Below are 24,950 nucleotides of genomic sequence, written 5' to 3'. Positions count from 1 at the left end.
AATTTCAAAATTTACATATCATGCAGTTTGGTATCTTTTAGTTATAACAACGTAATCCAAGAAAATTAAGGAAATTGAATAATTCATAATGTACTAAAGAGCCCTGATTTTCTTGTTTGCGCTGTTATAACTGAAATGTAAGAAATTTCATGGTGAGCAAATTTTGAAGAATTGGTGTATTTCTGTACTCTTCAGTTTTACCACAAGTTGTTCTGTTTATCAGGATTATTCTTTATCACGTAGTATTCTTTACCATATGGTTTGGACATTATGATTTTTGTATATGTGTATTCTACTTTTACCACTGTATCGTGCCAAATAAACTTGTTATATGCTATGATCTTATGGAAGTTTTGCTTTGTTTGAAGATGATTTTTTTTTTTTTTTTAAAAATGTTAAACTGCTGAAAAGTTGTTTGTGTTTGGTAGTATTTATTTGTATTAGCTGCTGTAAATATTTCACACATTTACTTTCACGGGTGATTTTTTTTTTTTTTTAATTTTAGAAATTTAGGCCAGAACTATAGAAGCTTCATAGCTCTGTCAGTGCTATGTGGTTGATGCATTGATGCTCTTGTAAAGACTTGGGTTCAAATCCTGTCTAGGATGTGAATAACCTTTGTCGGGGCTTTTCAGTTGAGGGTAAGTTAGATGGTTGTATATGGAGGTGGCAGAGTTTTTTCTCTCCTGATAATCCAGGTTTTTCATCATGCAAAACAGTCAAACCAACCAGAAGATGCTGTTTGCAGACATAGATTTTACTGGAATAAGGAGTAAACACCCAATTCCGTCATACCTGATTTTAAAAGCCTGCATGGTGTATACATAAGTATAAAACTGGAAGGAAGGTCATTTCATGTGTAAATTGTATGTGTTAATGGATTCAGAATTTCTTTGCAAAAATCAGCATTACTGCATAGTATAAGAAATGTACTGGTATTATATATCATCAACAGCCTTCATCAGTCCATTGTTGTGGATGAATGTCTCTCCATCCTCCCATTTTGATCAGTCTTGTGCATCCCCACTAGAAATGTCCATAACTTCTTTTTTATCTCATCATTCCATCTTCCTTCTGGTCTGTGTTCTGATAAGCAGTGAACAAGAACTGGTTATTATACATATTGGATTAGAAATGGAGGTAACTAACTTCTTTTCAGCCATTTTCTTTCCATTGCTGGATGAAGGCCTCTCTAGTTTTTTTCACCTTTCTCTGTTCTTGACAATGGTTGACCATTTTTTCCCAACAAAATTTGGCAACTCATCTCCAATTCATCAATATAGTTACCAGAGGTAACTATACATATTAGTTAATTCATTTAATATATATGTGTATTGCTAGGTGGTTGTGATTGTCAGATAATATTATCACCCTTCAGCCTGCAGGCTCTGGATTCATATACTCTGTCATGGATCAGGTACAAGTATACTAAAGGCACTTCTGATAACTCAGAAATTAACAAAACCTATGTGACCTTTGTAATACTCGCATGTCATATCTGGTGACATTTGTCACATGACACTACTATGGAGTGTCAGCAATTTACAACTGTTATTATTCTATTAGTAAATTTGATTATACAGTAATTTGTAATAGATACTTCCTTCTTATTTGTTGCTGTTACATTTTTTTCTTTCTCTTTCCAAGTAAAAATATATCCATTGTAGTCAGCCACTGTGGTTAACTGAGTGGGTAGCATGCCTGCTCTCCAACCAGTAGGCTGCAGGTTTGAATTCCGTTGTGGCATATATGTTTCTGATTGTCTTTAGGTAGGAGATGAGTTTCATTGCTTGATATGAGACACACTACCTCACTTATTAGAAGCTGGAAGTGGCTTGATTATTGTTGGAAAACATTTTTATTTTTATATGTGTAAATATATATATATAAAAATACAAAAAATGATAAAAAATGGAAGAAATCCATGTCCCACCCACACTACTAATGTGCTATAGGTGTATTAGCCTTTCTTGGGTGGGAGCAACATTAAAACTAAAATTGTACCACACTACCATTATTATATTATGATTTGACAGAAATACCTTCATACTAATTTCTTCATCTGAATTTCATGAATTTCTATATCACAATCATTACAAATGCATTTCAACAGAAGGAAAAGAAATTAAAACTTGTTCATTTCTTCAGAGCAGTTTAACTTTTATTACTTGTAAACTTCAGTACTGTAGAATTACATTAAGAGAACAAACACCATTAATTATTCTAGTTTCTTTTCCTTCTTCAAACCATAATCCATTGTACGCTAACTTATAATGCACCATTTTTGTCAGTTCTTATGCAAATAAAGGTTGCATTTCCTCAATTTGTTATTTATTACCTAAATACTACCTTATCAGTATTTAGGTAACAAACTCTCATTAACAAAAACATGTAAAAACTTATTATTCTATTGCATACAACCCAATAGCAAAATTTCATTATATTACATGTAATAAATTCTGTTACATTTCTCTTCTGACACTTAATACCATCATTGATAAAGATGTCATTAGTAGATTTTCTTCACTACCAACAATTCAGCTTGATTTCTCCATCCTGTTAATTTGTAAATAGGAATACCTCTTAATATTCAGATATTTGAAAATATTAACTGGTATTTCTTAACTGCAAACTGTCACCTTTTCTTTCTAGTCTTCTGTGAAAAAATGTAATAATATAGCTGGCAGTGTACAAAAACAAAACATTTATACATTAAAAGCTAGAGAAATAATAAAAGAGAAAACTTAAAATAACAACAAACAAGCAAGAAAATGCAAAATTTCTTAAACATACATAAAACAGCTAATCTAACAAACCTAATGTTTTAAATTCATACTACCCATGTTGAAAACAAACAACAACAAAAACTGGTTGGCCAGGCGGTTAGCTTATCTGCTCTCCAACCAGCAGGCTGCAGATTTGAATCCTACGATGGGTATGAATGTTTCTGTATGTCTTTAGGTGGAAGATGGATTTCATCATCCAGTGTGAGACCACCATCCTGTTTATTGGAGGCTTGAAGAAGTTCCACATATGGTCTGTAGAGCAGGGTTTCTGTACCTGGTAAAAAATCAGTAAAAATAGAAAAAAAATCCTTAAACCTACAGTACATTATGAATGTACTGTAGGTTTATAGAAGCCTTTTATCGGTGGTAGTCACATAAAAAACAACAACACTAGAAATGCAATTATTAAAAATCAAAACTTACATTACCAAACACCTGCCCTGCATCTCTTTAGAGCTAACCTGATTTTGAAAAGTCAATGAAACCAACATCAATGGTATTAGTAGTTTGCTATCCACACTAATAGCAAACTACTAATACCAGAAATGTGGGTACCATAAGAACCATTTCAGAAACAAAAACACCCACAAAACTAGCACAAACCCTGCCACCAAAAATCAGTAATAATAATAATAATAAAAACACCCTTTCATGATAGAAACTCGGAGTTTGAAGGTGGAAAAGGAAATTAACAAAACCTTACATAATATGAAGGTGCCCCTTCCTCCAACAAAACTAGAACCTCAAACACTACAGAAAGAAAAATGAAATAACAGACTTTGATCACTACTAACAGCTACCTTACAAAGGATAAACACCAAAAAACAAGATATAGTATCCATACAAATGCAAACCCACCCAGGTTAAAATAGATAAAAACTAACATGCCCAACCACTACAAACACCATAACACACATTGTATTGTATGGGATTGGAAAAACTGATATATCTAACTACCAACTTATCAGTATCTCTGGTGTGGTGGTGAAGATTTTAGAGAAGTTCTGAAAAACTTGCATATAGAAATGAGTTAACACATAAGCTGTACTTTGCAAAAGAACAGCATTGGTTTTCTAAAGGGAGGTCACTCCGAGTTGTTGGACTTTGCTAAGGCATTTGATAGAATATTACATAAAAGTCTGTTATGTAAACTAGAGAATATGGGATTGGAATATAAACTGCTGATTTGTATAAGTGGGTGGCTGACAGATAGGCATCGGAAGGTACAGTAGTCCCCTCCCCTTATCATTAGGGGGGGATACATTCTAAAACCCCCAGTGGATGCCTGAAACCTCAGATAGTACTAAACCTTATATATACTATGTTTTTTTCCTATACATATGATAGGCACAGTAAGATATTAACAACATTAAAATAGAACAATTATAATAATATCCTGTAATAAGTTATGTGAATGGAATCTTAGCAACCTCAGCATACGATTTTTTTTGCTTTCCTTTATGAAGTTGAACAAACTTTTCACTTAAAAGAAGCACTTTATAACTTCTCTTTGGCATATCCAAATTGCCAGCACCACTACTCTTCTGCCTTGGGTGTCTTAATTAAGAAAATAAGGATTACTTGAACATAATTAAATAAATTTAGGAAATTTAACCTAAACTAAGGGATAATTCACATCCTAGCGGAATTTCTTCACACTACTCAGAACAGTGCCCAATTTCAAACTTTTGAATTGTTTATTTCTGAAATTTTTCATTTAATATTTTGAACTGGCATTGACCACAGAAAACAAACCCGCAGATAAGGGGGGGGGGAGGAACTACTGTATGTGAGAGTTGTGAATCTACCAGATTTAAGGTGACCAGTAGTGTATCCTGGTAATCAGTTCTTGAACCATTGTTGTTTGTGTAAATGAATGATACTGGGAAGGACCTGATAGATGCTCAATTTTTTTTGTTGATGATGCAAAGATAGACAGGAAAAGGATATGAAAGATTCTGCTATACTATATTTTGTTGTAGGATATTTTTTTTTCTATTATCAATTTTATATATTTTTTGTATTTAGAAACCTGCTTTAGAGACCAAATGTGGAATTTTTTCAAGCTAATTCAGGCCTCTGATAAGTGGTGTGGTAGTCTCACACCAGGTGATGAAATTCATTTCCTACCTAAAGAAAATCACAAACATCCATGCCCATGGTAGGGATTTAAACTCGTAGCCAGGTTGGAGAGTGGGTACGCAGTGGTAACTCCTTGGCCACCCATGCTAGCAGCATTTCCAGAATGATTTGAATAAGCCGGAACAATAGGCAAATGATAATAGCTGTTGATTTAGTCTTAATAAGTTATGCACTTTTGCTGATGAGATTTCCATTGACTTATTATAGTGGTGTAGTTATTCTACAAGAAAGTGATAAGGCTAGGGAGGGATGTTCGTAATACCATGGATAGGAAATTTAAGTTTATAGGTCACATTTTAAATGCAACACAGAGGATAATTGTGATGCTGAAATGAACATTGAAATGCAAGGATAAAGCAGTCATTTTGCCTCTTTACAAGGCCTTGATGTGGCAAAGAGTTTCAAAGATAATATTGGGATTATGGAATGTATTGTGTGGACTGCAGAGAGTGATATGATAGAGGATGGGTTACTGAGTTATGAAATTTTTCATTATATGGAAGGTGGGGAATGAACAAGAGGCATCTGTGGAAGCTGATTTGTGTGGTTAAGAAAGGGTTAGAGATTTTTCTCATAACAGCATTAAGTTGAGTGAAACAATGTGCCTGTTGAAGTAGTGAGTGTATCCAGTGTGAATGAATTTAAGAGAACGTATGGTAGCTGGTGTGAGTGATCTACATCCTTCCTTGATGAGTCTTTGATTCCCTGGAGGTCACAGATAATAAGAATAATATTGCCAGAAACAGTACTACAAACAAGAAGTAGAAACAGAAAGAAACAAAAATAACATTGCCTTCACACCTAACATTAAGAATGTACAGTTTTGAGCATCATCTCAGTAAAGACATTGGAACTCAGCCAGTAACATTAATTCTGGTGAAATTATTCATGGGATTATGTTGAATTTGCAGTTATTGGAGAGCAATGCTTTTTATAAACTAATGTCATGAACAATTGTTGAATGTGTTTAGGTGGTGCATAAATTTCATCATCTGATATAAGGTTGTTACCACTATGTTCATAGGAGTGAAATGGCTTGAAAAATTCCATATTTAGTCTGGAGTAGGATTCCTATATTATTTTAACCTTACTGCTCTTGCTCTCTGTCTCATGGTAGTGAATCTGTATAAGTTTTAACTTTTCATGGCTGAATTCGTGTTAAAAAGTGCATATGATGATACCCAAAAATTCCTATAAATATGAAAAACATTTTCAGCATAAATACCCCAAAATGGCTAGAATAACTACATGATTTTAAATAAGTTAAACATTTTTTACGAAGTTATTTGCTGCATTTGATACTTGTATTTATCCAGAGAAAGAATGTAGGTAATAGTCGCTGTTTATTATAGGAGCCTCTGACAGAGTCACGAGAGGAGGGAGTCAATCTTAATACCATTGATGATAATATTAGTAACATCTTGCATGTCCATTTCTGAGGTAAGGGTAGATTGAAAGTACCAAGGGAAGTCAAATCTTGCAGGTCTCATACTAGATTCAGAGGTAAATGTTGCATTTAGGATGACATTCATTCAGGCGCCATACTTGAGTTTCAGAATGAGACAGCTGTGAGATCTTTGGTTATAGAAATAGAGCAAATGTTAGGATTATGTACAGTAGGGTTTTTCTGCTTTGGTATAGCTATTATTTGTTTATTTGAAGAATGATAGGAAAATATTTCATGAAAATGATATTGAAGTTTATTGTAAGTGAATTTGGTATTCAGGTTTGTTTTTTCAGAAATTCTAGATAGATGTCGTTCAAGTCTGTAGCCTGCAGGTTTTTAAAAGAATTAGTTTTCTATGTAATTTCCTGAACTTTAAAAGAGCAGGAAGAGAGAGAGTCCTATTTGGTAAGGAATCATTAATTTTCTTTAATGTTTCACTTCTTTTGTAAAGCAAGAAGTGAAACACCCCTATTTAAATTCTCCAGTTCAAGAACTTTCTCCTAAAACTTATGGTATTGGGAGTTTGTCCATTACATAAACATCCATGTCTATTACAGGATACATGTTTGCATCCTGTAATGGACATAGATGTTGGTGAATGTGTTTAGGTGGTAGGTAAATTTCATTGCGCATGAGATCACCATCTTCCAACTTATTGGAGGCTGAATTGGCTTGAAAAAGTCGTAGATTTGGTCTCTACAGCAGGTTTTCTGGATTCTTTAATAAAAAATACAAAAAAAACCCTTATAAAATAGATGAAAAAATTCTTAGTCTATCTACGTTATGAATGTACTATAAATTTCCAAAAAAAAGGGGGGGGGCTTTATCCACTTGCATTACAGGCAAGTGGATAAAGAGAAAGAAGTAATCTGTAAGCATGTTTATTTAGGAACTTGGGTCATATTTATTAGAAAAAACAGTACAAGAAAGCTTTTCAAAAGAAAAGCTCTGGAAATTATATAAGAACACAAGTGGTGACTGCTTGTTCTTACGTGATTAGAAGAAACAGACTTAAATAATAACTAGAAGTGAATTTTGGCAATAATGATTAAAGAGGCTGTAGGAAAAGGAAGGAATAGCTATATAATTCAATACTAACATGAAGATAAACTTGAATAGCAGGCAGTTTCAGGTAGAGTGGTGTGGGCAAAGAATTTCAAAATGGGGAATTGGACTATTAGATTTATTTGTACTTATGGTCCTGCAGGCTCCTAGTTCTACTAAGGAAGGAGCTTCATAAAGGCTTTTCATTTGAAGGTGGTAGGTTTTTTTTTTTTTTTTTTTTTTTTTTTGCCTTCCAGAAACTTGGTTTTTCATCCTGCAAAACAGAAATGACTGTGAGAAGGCAAATGTTAAATGTATGCAAAGACCACATACATTTATTATTATGGACAACTCCATAGAGTCCTTAGACTCATTGAGGGAGGCCATAAACATCATGTCAAACACAACATTTAACAGACATAGCAAACATGTTCCACTCCCTATACACTTCACCACACCTGTATACAACTTTAGGGATAGCCTCTTTAATCAGTCAATGCTTTATTCAGTTTTTCCATGAGTCTTCATAGCTTAGTTCTTTTCCATTTTTTTATCAACAATATTTCATTATTGAATTTACAGTTCATATATGCTGGCCTCATAGACTTATTCAATTTAGCCATAATCCCAAAACTATTGAGTAACTTTCAAGTCATTAGAGACGACTGCTGACAAAAAAAGTTTTGTTTAAGATCTAAACAGCAGAGTAGGAAATAAATGCGAGACAGAAATATTTTGGAAAAAAATTAAATAATAAACCTCATAATAATAGTTAAGTCCTTTTAGAATTTCTGTTTAGGATGTGGGCTAGTTATGACAAACACCATGTTTCAATATGAAGGTGTTTGCAAATTCTCAACAAGAGAAAACACAAGAAGTAAGAAAGTCAGAGTATACTAGTGATTTGAAATAGGAAGTGATTACTGTTTAGTTTTGAACAGAATAAAATTGAATATCATATTGAAAAGAAAAATATATCCAAAAGTTTTAAAAATAAATTCAGGTAGCTCTCAGAGTTGAACTGTAAATTCAGTAATGAAATATTGTTGATAAAAAAATGGAAAAGGTGGAAAAGAACTAAGTTATGAAGACTCATGGAAAAACTGAATAAAGCATTGACTGATTAAAGAGGCTCTCCCTGAAGTTGTGTACAGGTGTGGTGAAGTGTATAGGGAGTGGAACATGTTTGCTAGAATGCATTGTAACAGGGAGCATAAATGATTTCAAAGTTCAGGATGATAGACATGTTGCTAATTATTGAATCTCATATGATTAGTAACAAGCTCATGGAAGTTGTCATAATAATAATGATAAAGGAATAATTTCTCTTCTGATGTAGTGATGGAGTTCTTTTTTAATATCTATTTACTTTAATATATATGTGAAGAAAAGTTAAAACTGAAAATGCATTTTATTTGAAATCATGTATTTTCTTTTAATTTTTATTTAGTTATGTGCCATAGTTTTAGTAATAATCATTTTGTTGAAAGTTTTTTCACTTGGTTATACTATAAATTGAAGATGCCAAGAAATTATATTTTTGGTTTCATCCTTTATCCAAGTGTAAGCAAACAAAGTTTGTGCATGAAGTTACTTCACAACTGGGCTACTTGTATATAGAGGCTAACAACTTTACATCAGTTACCTTAGTATCCCATAATGTAACACATCTCCTTATGGATATGTATAATGCTATGCATTATGGCAGTGTTTCTCAACTTCAGATATCCACGTACCCCTTCTTAAATTTTCATTATTACCAACTACCCCCTAATTAAGTAATTAAAAATAAATAAATTAATTAAAAAATTAATTAAAATTAATAAATTAATTAAAAAATTAATTAAAATTAATAAATTAATTTAAAATATTAATTAAAATTAAATATCTATTTTATTTGAATTTATATGTTCATGTAAACAAAAAATATATATTTTTAAATTTTGGTTCTCTAGAGATGTCAGATGACACACTTATTAATTTCATTTGATCCAGATGCAATATCAATGTTTTCTTGTTGCTTACTTGTATTTGCTATATTGCTCTTTTTTGGGAGTTTTATAAATCCAGTCTTTAACCAATGATCCATACGTAAGAATTTGAAAGCTAAAAAAATACTGTATTTACTTGAATATAACTTTTTTCCCAAAATTAAAGCTAAAAAATTGTGTTGCAAGATACGTCTTGGAATTTTCAGAAACTAAAGTTTTCAGAAAAAATAACTGAAAATGGTGTGACTCACCAACAAGCTCCTACTTGCTATCACTACTTTTGGCATCGAGAACAGTTTCTTTGTCTGCATCGTCAAAGTCATCTATCCAAATAGCGTCATCTTCTTTCCCATTATTTCAAGCAAAAATTACCAGTAATTTACAAGACTTGAGATACGTAGAGCAACGAAGAACTGCATATGATTGGTGCGGTATTAACAAAAGATCGCGCAAACCAAAGACAAATTAGCATTTCAACAGTTGAGTTGAAATGCTAATTCCCTTCAACCGAATTCCATAATATCAGAAACACATTCACTGTATATTTCTTAGTTTTAACATGTTAACGACGGGAGTGGTGTCAAGCAAAACCATATGTTCCACCGGCAACATTTGGTTTTGCTTGGTCTATACAGCAGTTTCTGTTGGAGAGGGGATGTGATTCATTAGTTAGTGCTGTTTTATCCCGGTTGTCTCTAATTGCACTGTTTGTTGAAAAATATAATGACTCCTTTAATTATGCATAGCCGAAAATTGCTACGTACCCCCTAACGACCTTTCGCGTACCCCCGGGCTACGCGTTCCACACTTTGAGAAACACTGCATTATGGGAAGGGCCATTACCCAGTGAGGGCAGTGAGAGCCTTTGTTTGCTTACACTTAGATAAAGGATGAAACCAAGAATATAATTTTGCGGCATCTTTAATTTATAGTATGAACCAAGTGAAAAAAACTTTCACCATCTATCTCTAATCCAGAGTACTTTAGTAATAAATGATACCTTTTGGCTACTTGTATATGGAAATATGACTTCTGCATTACTTCAACCTTGGTATTACATACTAGATGTATTAGATGTCATCTTCAGAAATATCAGATGACAGTCAGCTGCAAACAATCAACGAGCTATCGTCAGACCACAACCCTATCCTGCTTAAACTAGACACCCACGATCAACTCCCCCCTTCCTCACTCCTTCATTGCATGGGATAAACTACCCAAAATCTTTCCTGAACACATCGGTCCAGCACCTACCATCCACAAAAAAGAGGAGATAGACAAAGCTGTAAACAACCTAACAAATCAAATCAACAAAGCAATAGTAGCAGTTATCACCAAGACTACAACTACCCATTCTACTATCTGGCTCCTGGAGGAAATAATGGACCTAATCAGAGCAAAAAAAAGAGCCAGGAAGTGATCCCACAATACAATAGCTCCACAACATAGAAAAACCCTAAGCGAAATGAACAAACAAGTCAGAGACGCTCTCAGAAACCACAGAAATCAAGAGTGGGGAAACAAACTAATAGCTCTCAATCCCGAGGACCACTCAATCTGGAAATTCCTGAGAACCCTCTGCAACAAACACTAACCTGGTTCCCCCCATGCAGGATGAGCAATGCACACACAGATACAAAAAAAGCCAAAGCTCTTGTCAACCACCTGAAAAAACAATGCAGACTAGCACATGAAAAGATAAACATCAACCTCGTGTACAAAGTTAGACGGGGTTGACAGGTCAGACGTGCCGTAAGGAAACCTATTGGCCTCCTATTGACCCAAAAACAATTTATACCAAATTGAAAGAGTCAATTGAAAAGAGTTGGCTTGATAGCGAAGATGTTGAGCTATCACTTTGGGTTTGACCAAAAACATTGGCCTGAAGATATTGATGCTCAGCTATCATTCCGAGAGGCGGAAATTAGAAATTTGTCAATCTGACTGCAACTAAATGAAAGAGAAATGATTTGTGGATTCCGTGAATACATTCTCAATAAGACATACCCAGAAAAACTATTGCGTTTGGTACATGCTCTGAAGACCATTCCCATTTCATCAAGTGAATGTGAACGCAGATGAATTTAATTATCACCCCAACAAGAGCTTCGTTGAAGAATAAAACAGTTTTGGGGCACTTTTATTCATCAAACTTGTTGGACCACCTTTAAGACTTTTCGATCCTTCAAAGTATGTTGATCTGTGGTTACTTAGAGGACAACATTTGGCCTTAAATACTAAGAGCAAAGAAAGGAGTAGCGACGAGAATTGGACAAAACTTTGGAAAACACTATGAACCGCTCTTAAATTATATAATGTTTTTACAAATTTACTTTTGCTTTTATATTTGGGCTTTGGTTGTATATTTTAATTTGTTTGTTTAATTTTACATTTGATCATGTCTAAAATAAAAAAAAAGTACTGAAGATAAATTATATTTAATTCATTTATGTGACTCCGTGATAGCAAAAGCTGCTTTATATTTCATTTAAATTAAGATTTGAATATCGTTTTCTTTAATAAAAAGCTTAACAAGATGAGAGTTCCGGCACCTTTTTTTTTTTCTAGAAAAAAAGCACTGGTTGTTGGTATCACTTCTGGGTCTGGGTCCCACTGATGAGACAAAGGTCGAAACTGGTCTGGGTAGTGGTCCTTCCCATAATGCATAGCATACATAACCAATAATGCAATTGTGAAGTCATTATCCTCTGTGTACAAGTAGCCTAGTCATGAAGCGACTTCACGTGCAAACTTTGTTTGCTTACACTTGGATAAAGGATGAAACCAAGAATATAATTTCTTGGCATCTTTAATTTATAATATTCATTGACTATTTTCATCATACATTTATCATTCTCTCTTTTATATAGAATGGATTTGAAGAAGAATCAAATGATGAATTAGCACAAAAGAAAATTAAGATTGAGGGTAAGTGATAGAAACATTTGTATTGAGTACAGTAGCATTTTGTTATGGTAAACAAAATTTAGTCAAACAGTTCTCATTCCTGATAAATGTTGGGCCTAAGATTTACTAAACATGCAAATATCTCTTTGACTCTGGATCCTTTATCTTTGCAGCAGTTATTAACAGTCCTTGGATGAAGGCAGATATGGTCTCAGAAAATAAACTTGGTCTTGGCTGCTTGGTTTGCAGAAGGATGCAACTGTTATTTTAAACTAAGAGTTTAAGTAGTATATTAGGCAGGCATCTTTTAAACATAGACATATGTTAAAACTTAGTGTTTAGTGTATGGATTTAGTCGATACATAATGTTTAAATTCAGTACAGTAATCTTTATCCACAGTTAAGAAATAATTTCATACATAGTATTCTTCATGTGTGTATGGACTTTATTTTATTATTGTTATTTAATGTAATCATAAGTCATTTAGCATAAATATTATGCATGGCTCTTTAAAGTTATGTATTAAGGTCACAATGCAGCATCGGCAAAGCTTCTGATTTAAATATATTAAATTGATCAGAATAAAAAAAGCTGGTATAGCTTATATTGAAGGGCATTTTCCAAAGCCTATAATAATAAATTATAGAACAGGTCATAGTTTTACAAAAACAATTCTAAAGTTCATATGTAAAGCAGTGTTATCAAAATATGATGCATCATCAACAATGAAAGCTTTACAAATGAAGCTCCACAGTCAAGTTTGGTCACATAACAAACATGAATTAATTAATGAGAATTTCTTTTAGAAATGAAGCAGCTCTATAATCAACTTTTTTAAAGACCATATTGACCATAATTTGTGAGTTTGAGTCCTGTACTTCATATCTGATATAGGAAGTTTATGAAATACTGTAGTTGTATTTTGTGTGTGTGTGTGTGTGTGTGTTTAGTAGTTCTGGGATGTCAAACTTTCTCAATGTCTTCTCAATCACTGCTCTGTTCTAATTTGGTCATGCATGCCAGAAATTTGTACTCCTATAATAGTCCATTATTATGTTTACAGTTATTCCATTTAAATTCTTTGGTACATTAAAAAAAAAAAAAAACAGCTTATTTAATTACACAAATGTGAGTAAATGTGGATCAAATATATCAATTAATTTATGTACCGTATCTATGTTATTTCAGTTTCACTTGGCATTTCACATCGACGTCATTATTGACATGTAAACATGTTAAGGCTGAGTAAGTGGTTAATCAGATGTTCTTTATAATATATTCTTCAGTGCTTTTCTGGTTACTATTATTAATGCCAATGTGCTATATGCGGTATTTCATCTTTTCCCAGAGATTCTCTGAACTTCATAAGTAATTTTGCTGTGGATATGTCTTTTCTAACGAGCATTTCTCTGTTTCAGTTTTCTTTGTTCGAAATTATTGATTCCTGATAGCATTCATATTTTGACTGTGACATACTTTTGAAAAGATAATGTTCCATTTTGTTTATAACAGTGTTTTATTTTTTTAAAAAAATGCACTTATGGATTTTATTTGTCCTGCAAACAGTTTAATTGAAATTATTTTTGTAAGAGATGAAGTTCATTGTAAGTTTTCTGTAACTTGTCAAGTGTAGCATTCAGTATCTTTCCTATAGGAGGACATTCACAAAGAACATTGAACACTGTACAGACAAAAGTACTATACAGAGCTTTGAGAGATGCACAAGTTCCGAATAAATAGAAGGCAGTGGCTGTCAACCTCTGGTTGGAGATGGCACTTGAATGAATGAATGAACGAATAAATGAATGAATGCAATGTGTGATATGATTTTGGATTGGATGGTAGGTTAAGAATAAGCAATCACTTTTAGAGAGTTGCAGTGCTTTTTCCATACATTTAACATAACTGTCTGAATTTTTAAATAAAAGATACTTAGTCCATGCTGACTAAATGAAATATCTTTTAATTTTTATTTGTTTTTACGTCTGTAAACATTTTAAAGAAAATTAGTGATAAAAAGATTGTCATATATTTCCATTATTAATTTTCAAACTTTAATTTATTTTCTTTCCCTTTTTTGGCTCTTTTCATAGTTATTACTTGATTTTAGGTATATATGCTAATTGTTAACTCCCACTTTATCTGTATTCAATCTTTTATGTTAATAGTCAGTTTTGGAAGATAATTAACTATATTTACGTATAATTGGTTGGCTAGAAAGTTTCAGATTCCTGCCTATGGTGATGCATTTGACTTCGAAATCAGCATGTTGTGTTTTTCCAAAGAATGAAGCTCTAACATTAAAAAAAGTAAAATATATTTACTGTAAACCTATATACAATAAATACAATCAGCATGTTAGTTTATTTTCTCTCTCTCTCTCTCTAGGGAGATCTCACATTCATATTCTCTGCAGAATTTTTCAGTTAGCAAAAATTCATTTCTCACTATCCTATATATCTAACTTTTAATCTTTTGTTAATTACGGAGTATAACTATATGGCTTTCTAGAATTACATAATATGAGCTCGAAGAAAAATTCTCTCTCACTCTCATAATTAAATTAAATTCTGACATAACATCAGATGCCATACAAAACTTGGCTATAGCATTTAGCTAAAAGTTCTGTGGTGTCTTTTCACAATATGGGAACTTTCTTTTTTTTCTGTTTTTTTTTTTAATTCTATTTTTTTTTTTATTAGTTCCTACTCACAGTCATTCAGTCTGTCTTACCTTCGAAATTCCTTAGAATACAATAAAAGTTAAAGATCTCACTTGACTATTATATTGGCATATGTCTTCTAGCAAGCAAGTTTCATGAACATTCCTTTATTTCCTAAAGTAGTCATGAAGATAAACTTATGAGAAAAAGCAATTCCAAGAAAATGAACTTTATATTTACATATCACTTCATAAAACATGCACTACTTGCTTCCCAAACTGAGCATGTAACTTCTTCCTAATACAAAGGCCTAAAACATTATACTGTCCTTCAGTGTTAATTTTGCAGTTCCTCATTGGAGTGTAGATAAAGATGCATATAATAATTCTTTGCTTGCTGCCCTTCCCATCACCTTGCAGCAGCTACTGCAAGGTGATGGGAACAATATTATGAATAAACATAAAATATTATATGTACAACATTATTTCATTGCGAGTCCCTAAAGATTACAGCATCAAGGTAAGCAACTAGACTGCATAAAATATATTTAAGCTTTTGTTTCACCATGGCATAACCACATGGAAGTTCTAATAACATTAATACACAACTGCATTAATACAAGCAAACAAATATGTATATATTTTTAGATTATCTGATCATATATAATTAAACTTAACCTTATTTATGAAATTTTTCACTCAATATATGTCACTGTACAAATTGTAGCTAAGTAAATCATGATTATATGAGATTTTTATACTAATCACAGGGAGAGAAAGTTAATTTTTAAAAAAATATTTTTAAAATAATTGCTTGAAGAAAGTAATGATGGTGATGCTATCTGTGGCTAAAAAAAAAACAAAAAAAACTTGTGAATTGATAAGACACCCAAAATGCTCAGAAAGAAATTGTTTGCTATCCTTTGAAATATCTAGTAAATAAACAGTCATTTTTAACTTTTATAATGTTCTGGAATTCACAATGAATGAATTACTAACATGATGGACATTAGGAAGGACAGCGCTCGATAAATTATCCAAAACTACTCGTCATGCAAAAAGTTTACTTGCCCAAGATCGCCATTTTTTTTTAATATATCCCAAGTCTGCAGCTATTTTTCAGCTAGCAAAATCTGCTCACCGTGGGCAAGTGCATTTGTTTAGCCCTGAGACAGATGTTGGAACTTTTCATTTTGTGTTTTCTAAATACCTTCATTTCACATATAGAAATTGTGAATTAACTAACCCTGGATTAACAACTATTGTAATTTGAGCTGAAAAATGAAAGGGATGGGTAATTTAAGAAAGAAAAAATGTTCCTTATTTACTCTTTTTTTTTCTTCTTTGAATCCTCATTTTCTTATACCTTCTTTGGGTCTGTTGTTATATGCACAGTTGTTACTGTGCATATCAACTTTTTTTTTGTTCATTCTGTGTCCTTGAACTCCACTACAGCAATTCCATTTACACACCTCACACACCATTATATATATAGGATTCTGTGAGAATTTTTGTTCAAGCATCCAATGATGATCACATTCTCCTATTTCCTGTTATCTTTTGAAAAATCTCTATATCTCTTCTATTACATTTGCCTACCAGCTTGTGTCTTTTGTTTATTGGAGTTGTTCTCTACAATTCAAATTCTCTGTTTTAGACAACATTCCATAGTTCATTAATGTTATAGAATGAAACTCATAATTTAATACAAAATTTCCATTAATCATAATTACTGGAAGATGTGATTTCCATTAATTACTGGAAATTAAGTACAGGTATCTCTTCATTAATGCAATTAATTAATCCCTCGATGTTACCACGTATATCAAAATCGCATTAAACAAATATAATAATCAATGGTAAAAATTGCAATTCATCCATGATCAATTACTGTATTAATAATTCGTTTTATATGGTACTCTTTCAGGAAAGATAAAAAATGAATGCAAAGTAAATGTTTAATAAATGCTTGTACCTACATTAGTTACTGCAAGAGAGTTGTTGCGCTGGCAAAGGCCATGACATATCACGATCTTTATGATCAATTAGAAACAAAGGAAGGACAGAGAAAAATTTATCGATTGGCAAAATGTAGAAATAAGGCATCGAAATATATCTTGCATGTGAAGCACATCAAACTCTGGAGGAAGAGTATTAAGGAGGGATGTGGATATAAGAAACAGATGGAAAATATATTTTTAAGGGCTTTTGAATGAGGAAAATGCGAGAACTCACAGAGAAGAAGGGCAACCTTATGAGAGAATGGTGCAGAATATTAGTAGAGTGGAAGTAAAGGAGGCCATAAAAAGGATGAAGAATTGAAAATCGGTGGGCCCTGACAGTATCCCAGTGGAGGTGTGGAAGGCACCGGGGAAGAGGGAATTGACCTGCTGTGGGACCTGTTCATAAAAGTTTGCCAACAGGAAAATATACCTGAGGAGCAGAGGGAAAGTACTCTTGTCCCAATCTACAAGGGTAAAGGGGATGCACAAGACTAAGAATTACAGAGGAATAAAGTTGATGTCCCACACAATGAAAATCCTAGAAAGGGTTCTTGATAAGACTGAGGAAGGAGGTGGAGATTGCAAAGGAGCAATTTGGCCTCATGCCTGGTTGATCAATGACAGAAGCTATCTTTGGGTTATGGCAGATGATGGAAAAGTCTTGAGAGAAACAATGAGAGCTACATCTGGTGTTTATTGATCTGGAGAAAGTGTGTATGATAGAGTGTCGAGGCAAGAAGTTTGGAGGTGTCTGAGGGAGAAGAAAGTACTGGAGAAATATGTCAGGTTGGTGCAGGAGATGTACAGAAATGTGAAGATCTGCCTGGGGGGGAGAGAAAGTTTTCAAGTGATAGTTGGCTTGCATCAAGGGACAGCATTAAGTCTGTTCCTGTTTAATATGGTGATGGAGGAGGTGAGAGAAGATGCACCTTGGACAATGTTTTATGGGGATGACATCGTGCTGTGTGCAGAATCAAGAGAAGAAGTGACAGCTAAACTGGAAAGGTGGAGGAAAATTCCTGAAGAGAGAGAGAGAGAGGTATGAGACTGACCAGAAGTAAGACAGAGTATATATGTTGCAAAGTGGATGGCAGCAAGGAGACATTTCCTTTCAACTCCAGATCTGGAGTTGAAAGGAAATGTCATCAGGAAGGTTAGGGACTTTAGATACTTAGGTTCAACAGTGAAAGAGGATGAAGAGGCTGAGAAGGAAGTGGCTTGCAGGATATAAGCTGGATAGAGATGGCTGGAGTGCTATGTGATAAGAGGGTGCTGATCAATCTCATAGGCAAAATCTACGCGACAGTAGTGAGATCAGCTATGATGTATGTTATGGAAACTGTGGCCCTGAGGAAAAATAACATGAGCAGAATGGAGGTAGCAGAGATGAAAATGCTTAGGTGGATGTACGGTGTGACCAGAAAGGATCGTCTGAAAAATAACTATGTAAGGGGAACAGTGAAAGTTACGAACTTAGCAGCGAAGATACAGGAAGCAAGGTTGAGATTGAGATGGTTTGGTCATGTCATGAGGAGGGAGGATGAGTATGTGGGAAGAAAGGTCATGCAGATGGATGTGCAGGGGAGGAGGAAGCACAGGCACCTAAAGAAGAGATGGAGGGAGCTGGTGGAGGAGGACTTAAGAATGAAGAACTTGGATGTGGTTACAGCCCAAGACAGGAGGATGTGGAGGAGACTCACTGAGAACAGCGACCCTACTTAAATGGGACAAGCTGCAGAAGAAGATTTTTAAGAAATTTAATTTCCTTTATAAAAAAAATTTAATACTATGATAAGCAGTTTTTTCATCCATCCTCTAATAGTCACACATTGGGGATAAAAACTCAAATTCAAAATGAAAAGAATATATAAACTCTTGATCCAAGGGTACTCACTGTGTTTTTTAGAATGCACTTGAACAGTGATTCACTCTAGTAAATTGATTCCTTAAATCTATTCACTAAAGTATTATGATATATTTCTTATAATATTTGATACGGAATAAATATTCAAGATTTTGTTACTTCTTTTTGCTTATATTCAGAAAATTCATACTTTACAAAAATTCTTGGGGATGTTTGCAGTTTTACTGCATTTTTTTGTAGGAGAGGAGATTTAAAGCACTATCAAAATCTTATCTATGTCATTTTTTTTGTGTAAAAAATAATCTTTTTTTATCCTCTTCATATAAAGACAAGCCTAGTCATTCACATGGTTCTTTAAAAGTTGAACTTTGTCTTTACTTATACTACTACCATGGTGGTGGTGGGGGGGGGGATTTTCATAACTAGCAACCTGCTTGTTTATCTGAATCTGAACCTAAATATCTAAATCCATTGTTATTCTACTTTTTTTGAATTGTCCTTTACACTGAAGATCTATAACTTTAAGATTGAAATATTTGATTATATACTTTAATAATAAACCTTCTTGTGTTTGTGCATTTCATATGTTGGGAAAGCGAATGTTTACCTTCATGAGGTTTCTGCTTGGTCTCTGATGAGAACTAAAAGTTTGAAACAGCTGTAAGGCCATTGAACTACTGTGTAGGTTATGTCTTAAGTAGCAATACCAATGCAACTCTGGTGCTAAAGGTATTATTATCATGGGCTCCATCTCAAAAAGCTTCAAAGCAGGTCAGTTTCAGACCCTTTGAGTTTCAAAATATTTGGCTATGAATGAATAAATAAGAGATGTTTAATATCTTTTCATTCAGCAGCTTTAAGATACCAGATTTAAGCCTTCAACACAGAATCAGCCTAATTCAAATTGTCTGGAGGTGACCTGTATAATTTGAATTAGGCTGATTCTGTGCACAGGTGAGGGGATAGCAGTTTAATGTTGCCAAGTAAAGGTTGCACTCAGTAGATTGGCTAAATAAAATGGAATTCACCATACATTATCCTCCTCAATTTTGCTGATTCTCCATTCATAATTCTTACTTTAATTAAAAATGGATATATCACTGTTTGATTCATCACTGGGAGGAAGAGTGTGGGCAAACCAAGAAAAGTGCAATTAAAATTATTTTTGTTTAAAAATTTATTACAGAACGAACGAGGATGGGCTGGCAATTTGGGATTTAGCCGACCAAATTGTATTCTTATTGGTTAAACCAAAATAAAAAATGATGGTACAACATGACAAAATTTCATGCCGGCTGGGGCGTTGCCTGGTTAAACAAGGCCCCCGTTGTTTTCGCCAGGGAATCAGGGCGAACAGCGAAAAGTCAGCTACTGGAACAAATCTGAAAACAAACCCCAACTCAACATCACCAGACTTAAAGATCGGTATACTATCAACGTAAGAAGCATGAATGGCAAAGAAATGGAGCTAGCTGAGGAATTAGATAAGTACCAGATCGACATAATACGAGTGACTGAAACAAAAAAGATCAAAACTGGTGAGATCTTTCTGAGCAATAAATACAAAATGTTATATTCAGGCAATGACAATCAAGGAAAAGAAGGAGTAGCCATAGTATTCAACACAAAATACGAGGCTAATCTTCTTGAATGGCAGTCAGTCTCAAGTAGAGTAATGTGGGCAAATATGAGAATGGAGAACTGGACAATGAGACTTATTTGTGCCTATGGTCCCACAGAAGGTTCTACTAAGGTAGAAGTGGAGGGATTTTTTGAGGCTTTAGAAAAAGCAACTGACACAATGAAAAAGGAAAAGTTGGTCCTTCTTGGGGATCTAAATAGCAGATTAGGAAATGATTGTGAGACATACAAAAATAATTTGGGAAAATTTGGAGAAAAGAGCAAAGCTAATAATAATGGCAAATATCTGTTGGATTTCTGCTCAGGACATGGACTGGTTATTACTAACACCATGTTCCAACATAAAAATGTGCACAAATTCACATGGAGAGAAGAGGCTAGGAATAAGAAAAGTCTCATTGACTATGTTATTGTTGATAGTGATGTTTTCTCCCTGGTGCAGGACACCAGAGTGTACAGAGGATTTGAAATTGGAAGTGATCGCTATTTAGTCTTGAGCAGGATAAAATTGAATTTCATATTGAAAAGAATAACATGTAAGAAAGTTTTGAAGCGAATAAAAGTTGAGCAGCTCTCATATGTGAACTGTAGACTAAAATATAGAAAGATTATTGAAAAGAAAATGAAAGAGTTTGAGAACAGGAATCAAACCTTGGAGATTCAGTGGCAAACTCTGAAGAAAACATTGATTGATTCTGCCAGAGAGGCATGTGGTGAGGTTGTGTGCAAAGATAAAAAAATCAGAACTCCCTGGTGACACAGGAAGTTAAATAGGCAGTGAAGGAAAAGAAGAAAGCATATCAAAAGTTCCTAGCAAATAAGTCAGCTTTTACTCTTACAGAATACAGAGACAAATATAAGAAAGCTAAACAGTGTGTAAAACTAGCTAAACAAAAGTCATGGGAGGACTTTGGCAAGAATATAGAAAATAAATATCAAGAAGGTGGCAAAATATTCTGGAGGTTGTTGAAGAAGCTTAGAAATGGAGGAAAGAGTGCTGTAAAAGGAATTAGAGATGATAAAGGTGACATGAAAACAGGAGAAAAAGATATCCTTGAAGTATGGAGTAATTACTTTGAAAAACTGCTAAATGAAACAAGCAGTGATGACAGCACAGTGATAAAAAACACTGACCAGGAATGCAGTCAGGAATACATATCCATACTTGAAGTAGAAAAAGCCATCAAAGGCTTGAAATGTGGAAAGGCAGCAGGAGTAGATGATATTCGACCAGAAATGCTGAAGTATGGTGGTATAAGAGTCTTACAGTGGCTGCACTGCATAGTTCAGAAAGCCTCGACAGAGGGACGAATTCCCGATGATTGGAGTAGAGCTCTCATAGTACCCATATATAAAAAGGGAAATAAAACTGAATGTGAGAATTACAGAGGTATTTCCCTACTGAGTGTTCCTGGCAAGATCTATGCAAGTATACTTGAGAAACGGTTGAGAAGAATTGTGGAAGAAAAGCTTGGTGAGGAACAAGCTGGATTCAGGCCAAATAGAGGCTGTCAGGATCAGATCTTCACTTTACGACAAATAGTCGAGAAAGCATGGGAATATAACAAAGATCTGTATTTAAGTTTTGTCGATTTGGAAAAGGCATGTGGCAAGGTGCCAAGAGAGAAGCTATTCAATACGCTACAGTTATATGGTGTCAATGGGACATTATATCAAGCAATACTTAGTCTTTATTTGAGTTGTAAGTCAGCAGTTAGAATTGAAGGAAGTACAGGAAGATGGCTTAATGTTAAATCTGGTGTGAGACAAGGATGTACATTATCCCCTCTGTTATTCATTATCCATATGGATCACATTATGAAGGAATGTGGTATTAAACCTGATATCAAAATTGGAGATGTTAATGTCAGCTCTTTGCTTTATGCGGATGATGTTATACTTCTAAATAAATCCGCTAAAAGTCTGCAAGATTCTCTGGCTAAATTGAATAGCTGTTGTAATAGATATGGTATGAAGGTCAGCAATAAAAAACAAAGACAATGAAAATAGGCAGAATCATTGAAAATGTCAATTGTTTTGTGATTGGAGAACCTGTGGAACAAGTAAAACATTTCAGCTACTTAGGTACGATTTTTACTGAAGATGGTAAATTAAATATAGAAATAGACAACAGAATCAGCAAAGCTGGTATGGTGGGAAGTCAATTGAATAAATTCATATGGAATAAGAAAGAAATTAGTCGGAACACTAAATTAGCTGTGTACAAGACAGTGTTCAAACCAGTTTTAACTTATGGATCTGAGAGCTGGGTCAGAAGTAAAACATTTGACCAAAGACTAGAGACCACAGATATGAGAGTCCTAAGAAAGATTAGAGGCGTGAACAGATGGCATCAATGGCAATATCATATTAAAAATGAGGATATTAGGAAACAACTTGACATTGTCAGCATCCAGGAATGCGTTAGCAGAGCTAATCTCAGGTGGCATGGTCACTTAAATAGAATGGGAGAGGAATGATTAGCAAAACAAGTGTTCTCTGCCAGGTTGGCAGGAAAACGACCCAGAGGAAGACCAAGATATAGGTGGATTGATACGGTACAAAGTGCCTTAGACGATAGAAATATAAGATCTGATAATGTTGGAGTCTTGACAAGTAACAGACTGATTTGGAGGAAAATTGTAGATAGGAAGTTAATAATGATGTAATATTTTCATGTAGTACTATCATATCCTGTACACCCCTTGAGGGTACATGGCAGGAATTTGATGATGATGATGATAATAAATATATAAAATTTATTAATATATTTTACTGTTATACTGTATTTATTTGCATTATTATTTATTTCCATAAAAAAAATTAAGGGCCTTTGATTGCACAGCGCATAAGAAAGGCTAGTTATGACTTTGCCACGACCAACCTGTTCTTTGTAGTTTCTAGATCTATTATATCTAACATAACTGTTCACTGCTCATCAAACACTAATAAACAGTTCAGAACCATGAAAATACTAAAAAAAATAAGAACGAAAATAAAGTAGTAAGATAATAAGAATAAAAAACAACTTAGGTATTGTGAGATTAAGTTCATCTATTTTACTAACATTTACAAAATGAATGTGGAGTACTGAGAAACAGTGAACATACTACCAAACACTTCTAACCTGCATCCCTAGCGAGGAGAATAAATCAATAATAGCACATTCATTATTGAGTTCAGATTGCTAATTGCCATTCTGAAATATAAAATGCAAACACACCTCGGTAAACCTAATTGTAAAGCAACCATCGTCATCACTTACAGTGATATCAGCCATGTGATATATACGTCGGGTTTTGTTGATATCTCAATTATTGGAGAGCAGGCTGTCAGAAAGTAACATTGAATCAACTAACTACTTTTCAATTGAAAAGCTTTATAACAACACCCTTATTAAGTGTCAGATAGGATTCAATTCTAGATATTTTCATCAAAAGGGGATTTTTTTTGTTGCCTGCGGAGAATTTCATTTTGTATAAGAATAATATATTCCATTCATCTGCACAAATGAACAATATATGTATATACAAGTATTGTTCAGATAATGTATACAATTATATATGCTTGCTTACAATTTATAACCAAATACAATTAGGATGTACTAAATTTAATGTTTGATCAAACTTTAAGTGTGATTTTTGTATAATCAAGCAAATGAATATAGCAGTAATAAATGTCTTGAAAATATGAAATTTTTTTGATAATTGACAAAGCTGATTGCTGACATCTCTGCAACTAATCACACTGATAATTAGCTGGTACCTGTTAGCAAATGTTGATATTGAATATTTTGTCCATTTCTTTTGGAAGGCAAGTTTCAACTATGTCAGCAATTCCAAACAGCAAAAAATTTGCCAGATGTTTTAAATCTAACCTGAATTTCTTTTATACTATCACAGATAGAAATTTTCTAGATATTAGTACTTGCTCTTTAAGAATGCTCATTTAAACCATTCAAGCAACTCTGAGATGATTGAATTCTCTCTTTGCTTGTATCCAGAGCATTAGAAGACTGGTTATCAAATTTTTCTAAAGATGAGTAAGATAGTTGTTGTTTATCCTAACACTATTTTTTTGAAAGTAGAGATATGGTGTATAATGGCAGACGTTGGATCAGAGGTCAAATAGCATTGGTTAGAACTTACCAGCTAAATTTAGGCTGCACTATTTGCAGATTCTCAATTACATGTTTCTTTGAAGTATGTGATTATATTTTTGTGTGAGCTAAACAACAGCACGATCACAATAGCAAGTTAGGCTTAAAAACATCACTACCACAATAGTAAGATTAACGGCTCAACGGCAACGATTCTATACTCATACAATCTGATATCAAATACAAACCTATACCAAATAAAAATACCCCACAAGGGTCAACTGAACTCCCCCCCCCCTTCCTTCACCAACAGTCAGGCCAGCAAAACAGTGGCTGATTAAATTAAATTAGTGATACTTTGGCA

At 33.7% G+C, this 24,950-nt stretch overlaps 1 protein-coding gene across 2 annotated transcripts in view; it reads left to right on the top strand.

The window, feature by feature from the left end:
* hfp (Poly(U)-binding-splicing factor hfp) overlaps nucleotides 1-24,950 on the top strand; it is a 370,731-nt gene that overhangs the window by 236 nt on the left and 345,545 nt on the right. For both annotated transcript variants that reach the window (XR_016548237.1, XM_090391729.1), the window contains exon 2: nucleotides 12,281-12,338. Coding sequence is in view for 1 of the 2 variants with exons in the window: in XM_090391729.1 (XP_090247855.1) it covers nucleotides 12,281-12,338 (58 nt within the window). In the remaining variant the exon portion in view is untranslated. The remainder of the gene's footprint in view (nucleotides 1-12,280; nucleotides 12,339-24,950) is intronic.

The sequence above is a fragment of the Typopeltis vanoorti genome, chromosome 4 (assembly GCF_054136105.1).
Source record: "Typopeltis vanoorti isolate ZY-2024b chromosome 4, IOZ_Tvanoo_1.0, whole genome shotgun sequence".
Taxonomy (NCBI): domain Eukaryota; kingdom Metazoa; phylum Arthropoda; class Arachnida; order Uropygi; family Thelyphonidae; genus Typopeltis; species Typopeltis vanoorti.
Note: the sequence above shows the minus strand (reverse complement) of the source record. Positions and strands in the feature narration are given on the sequence as shown.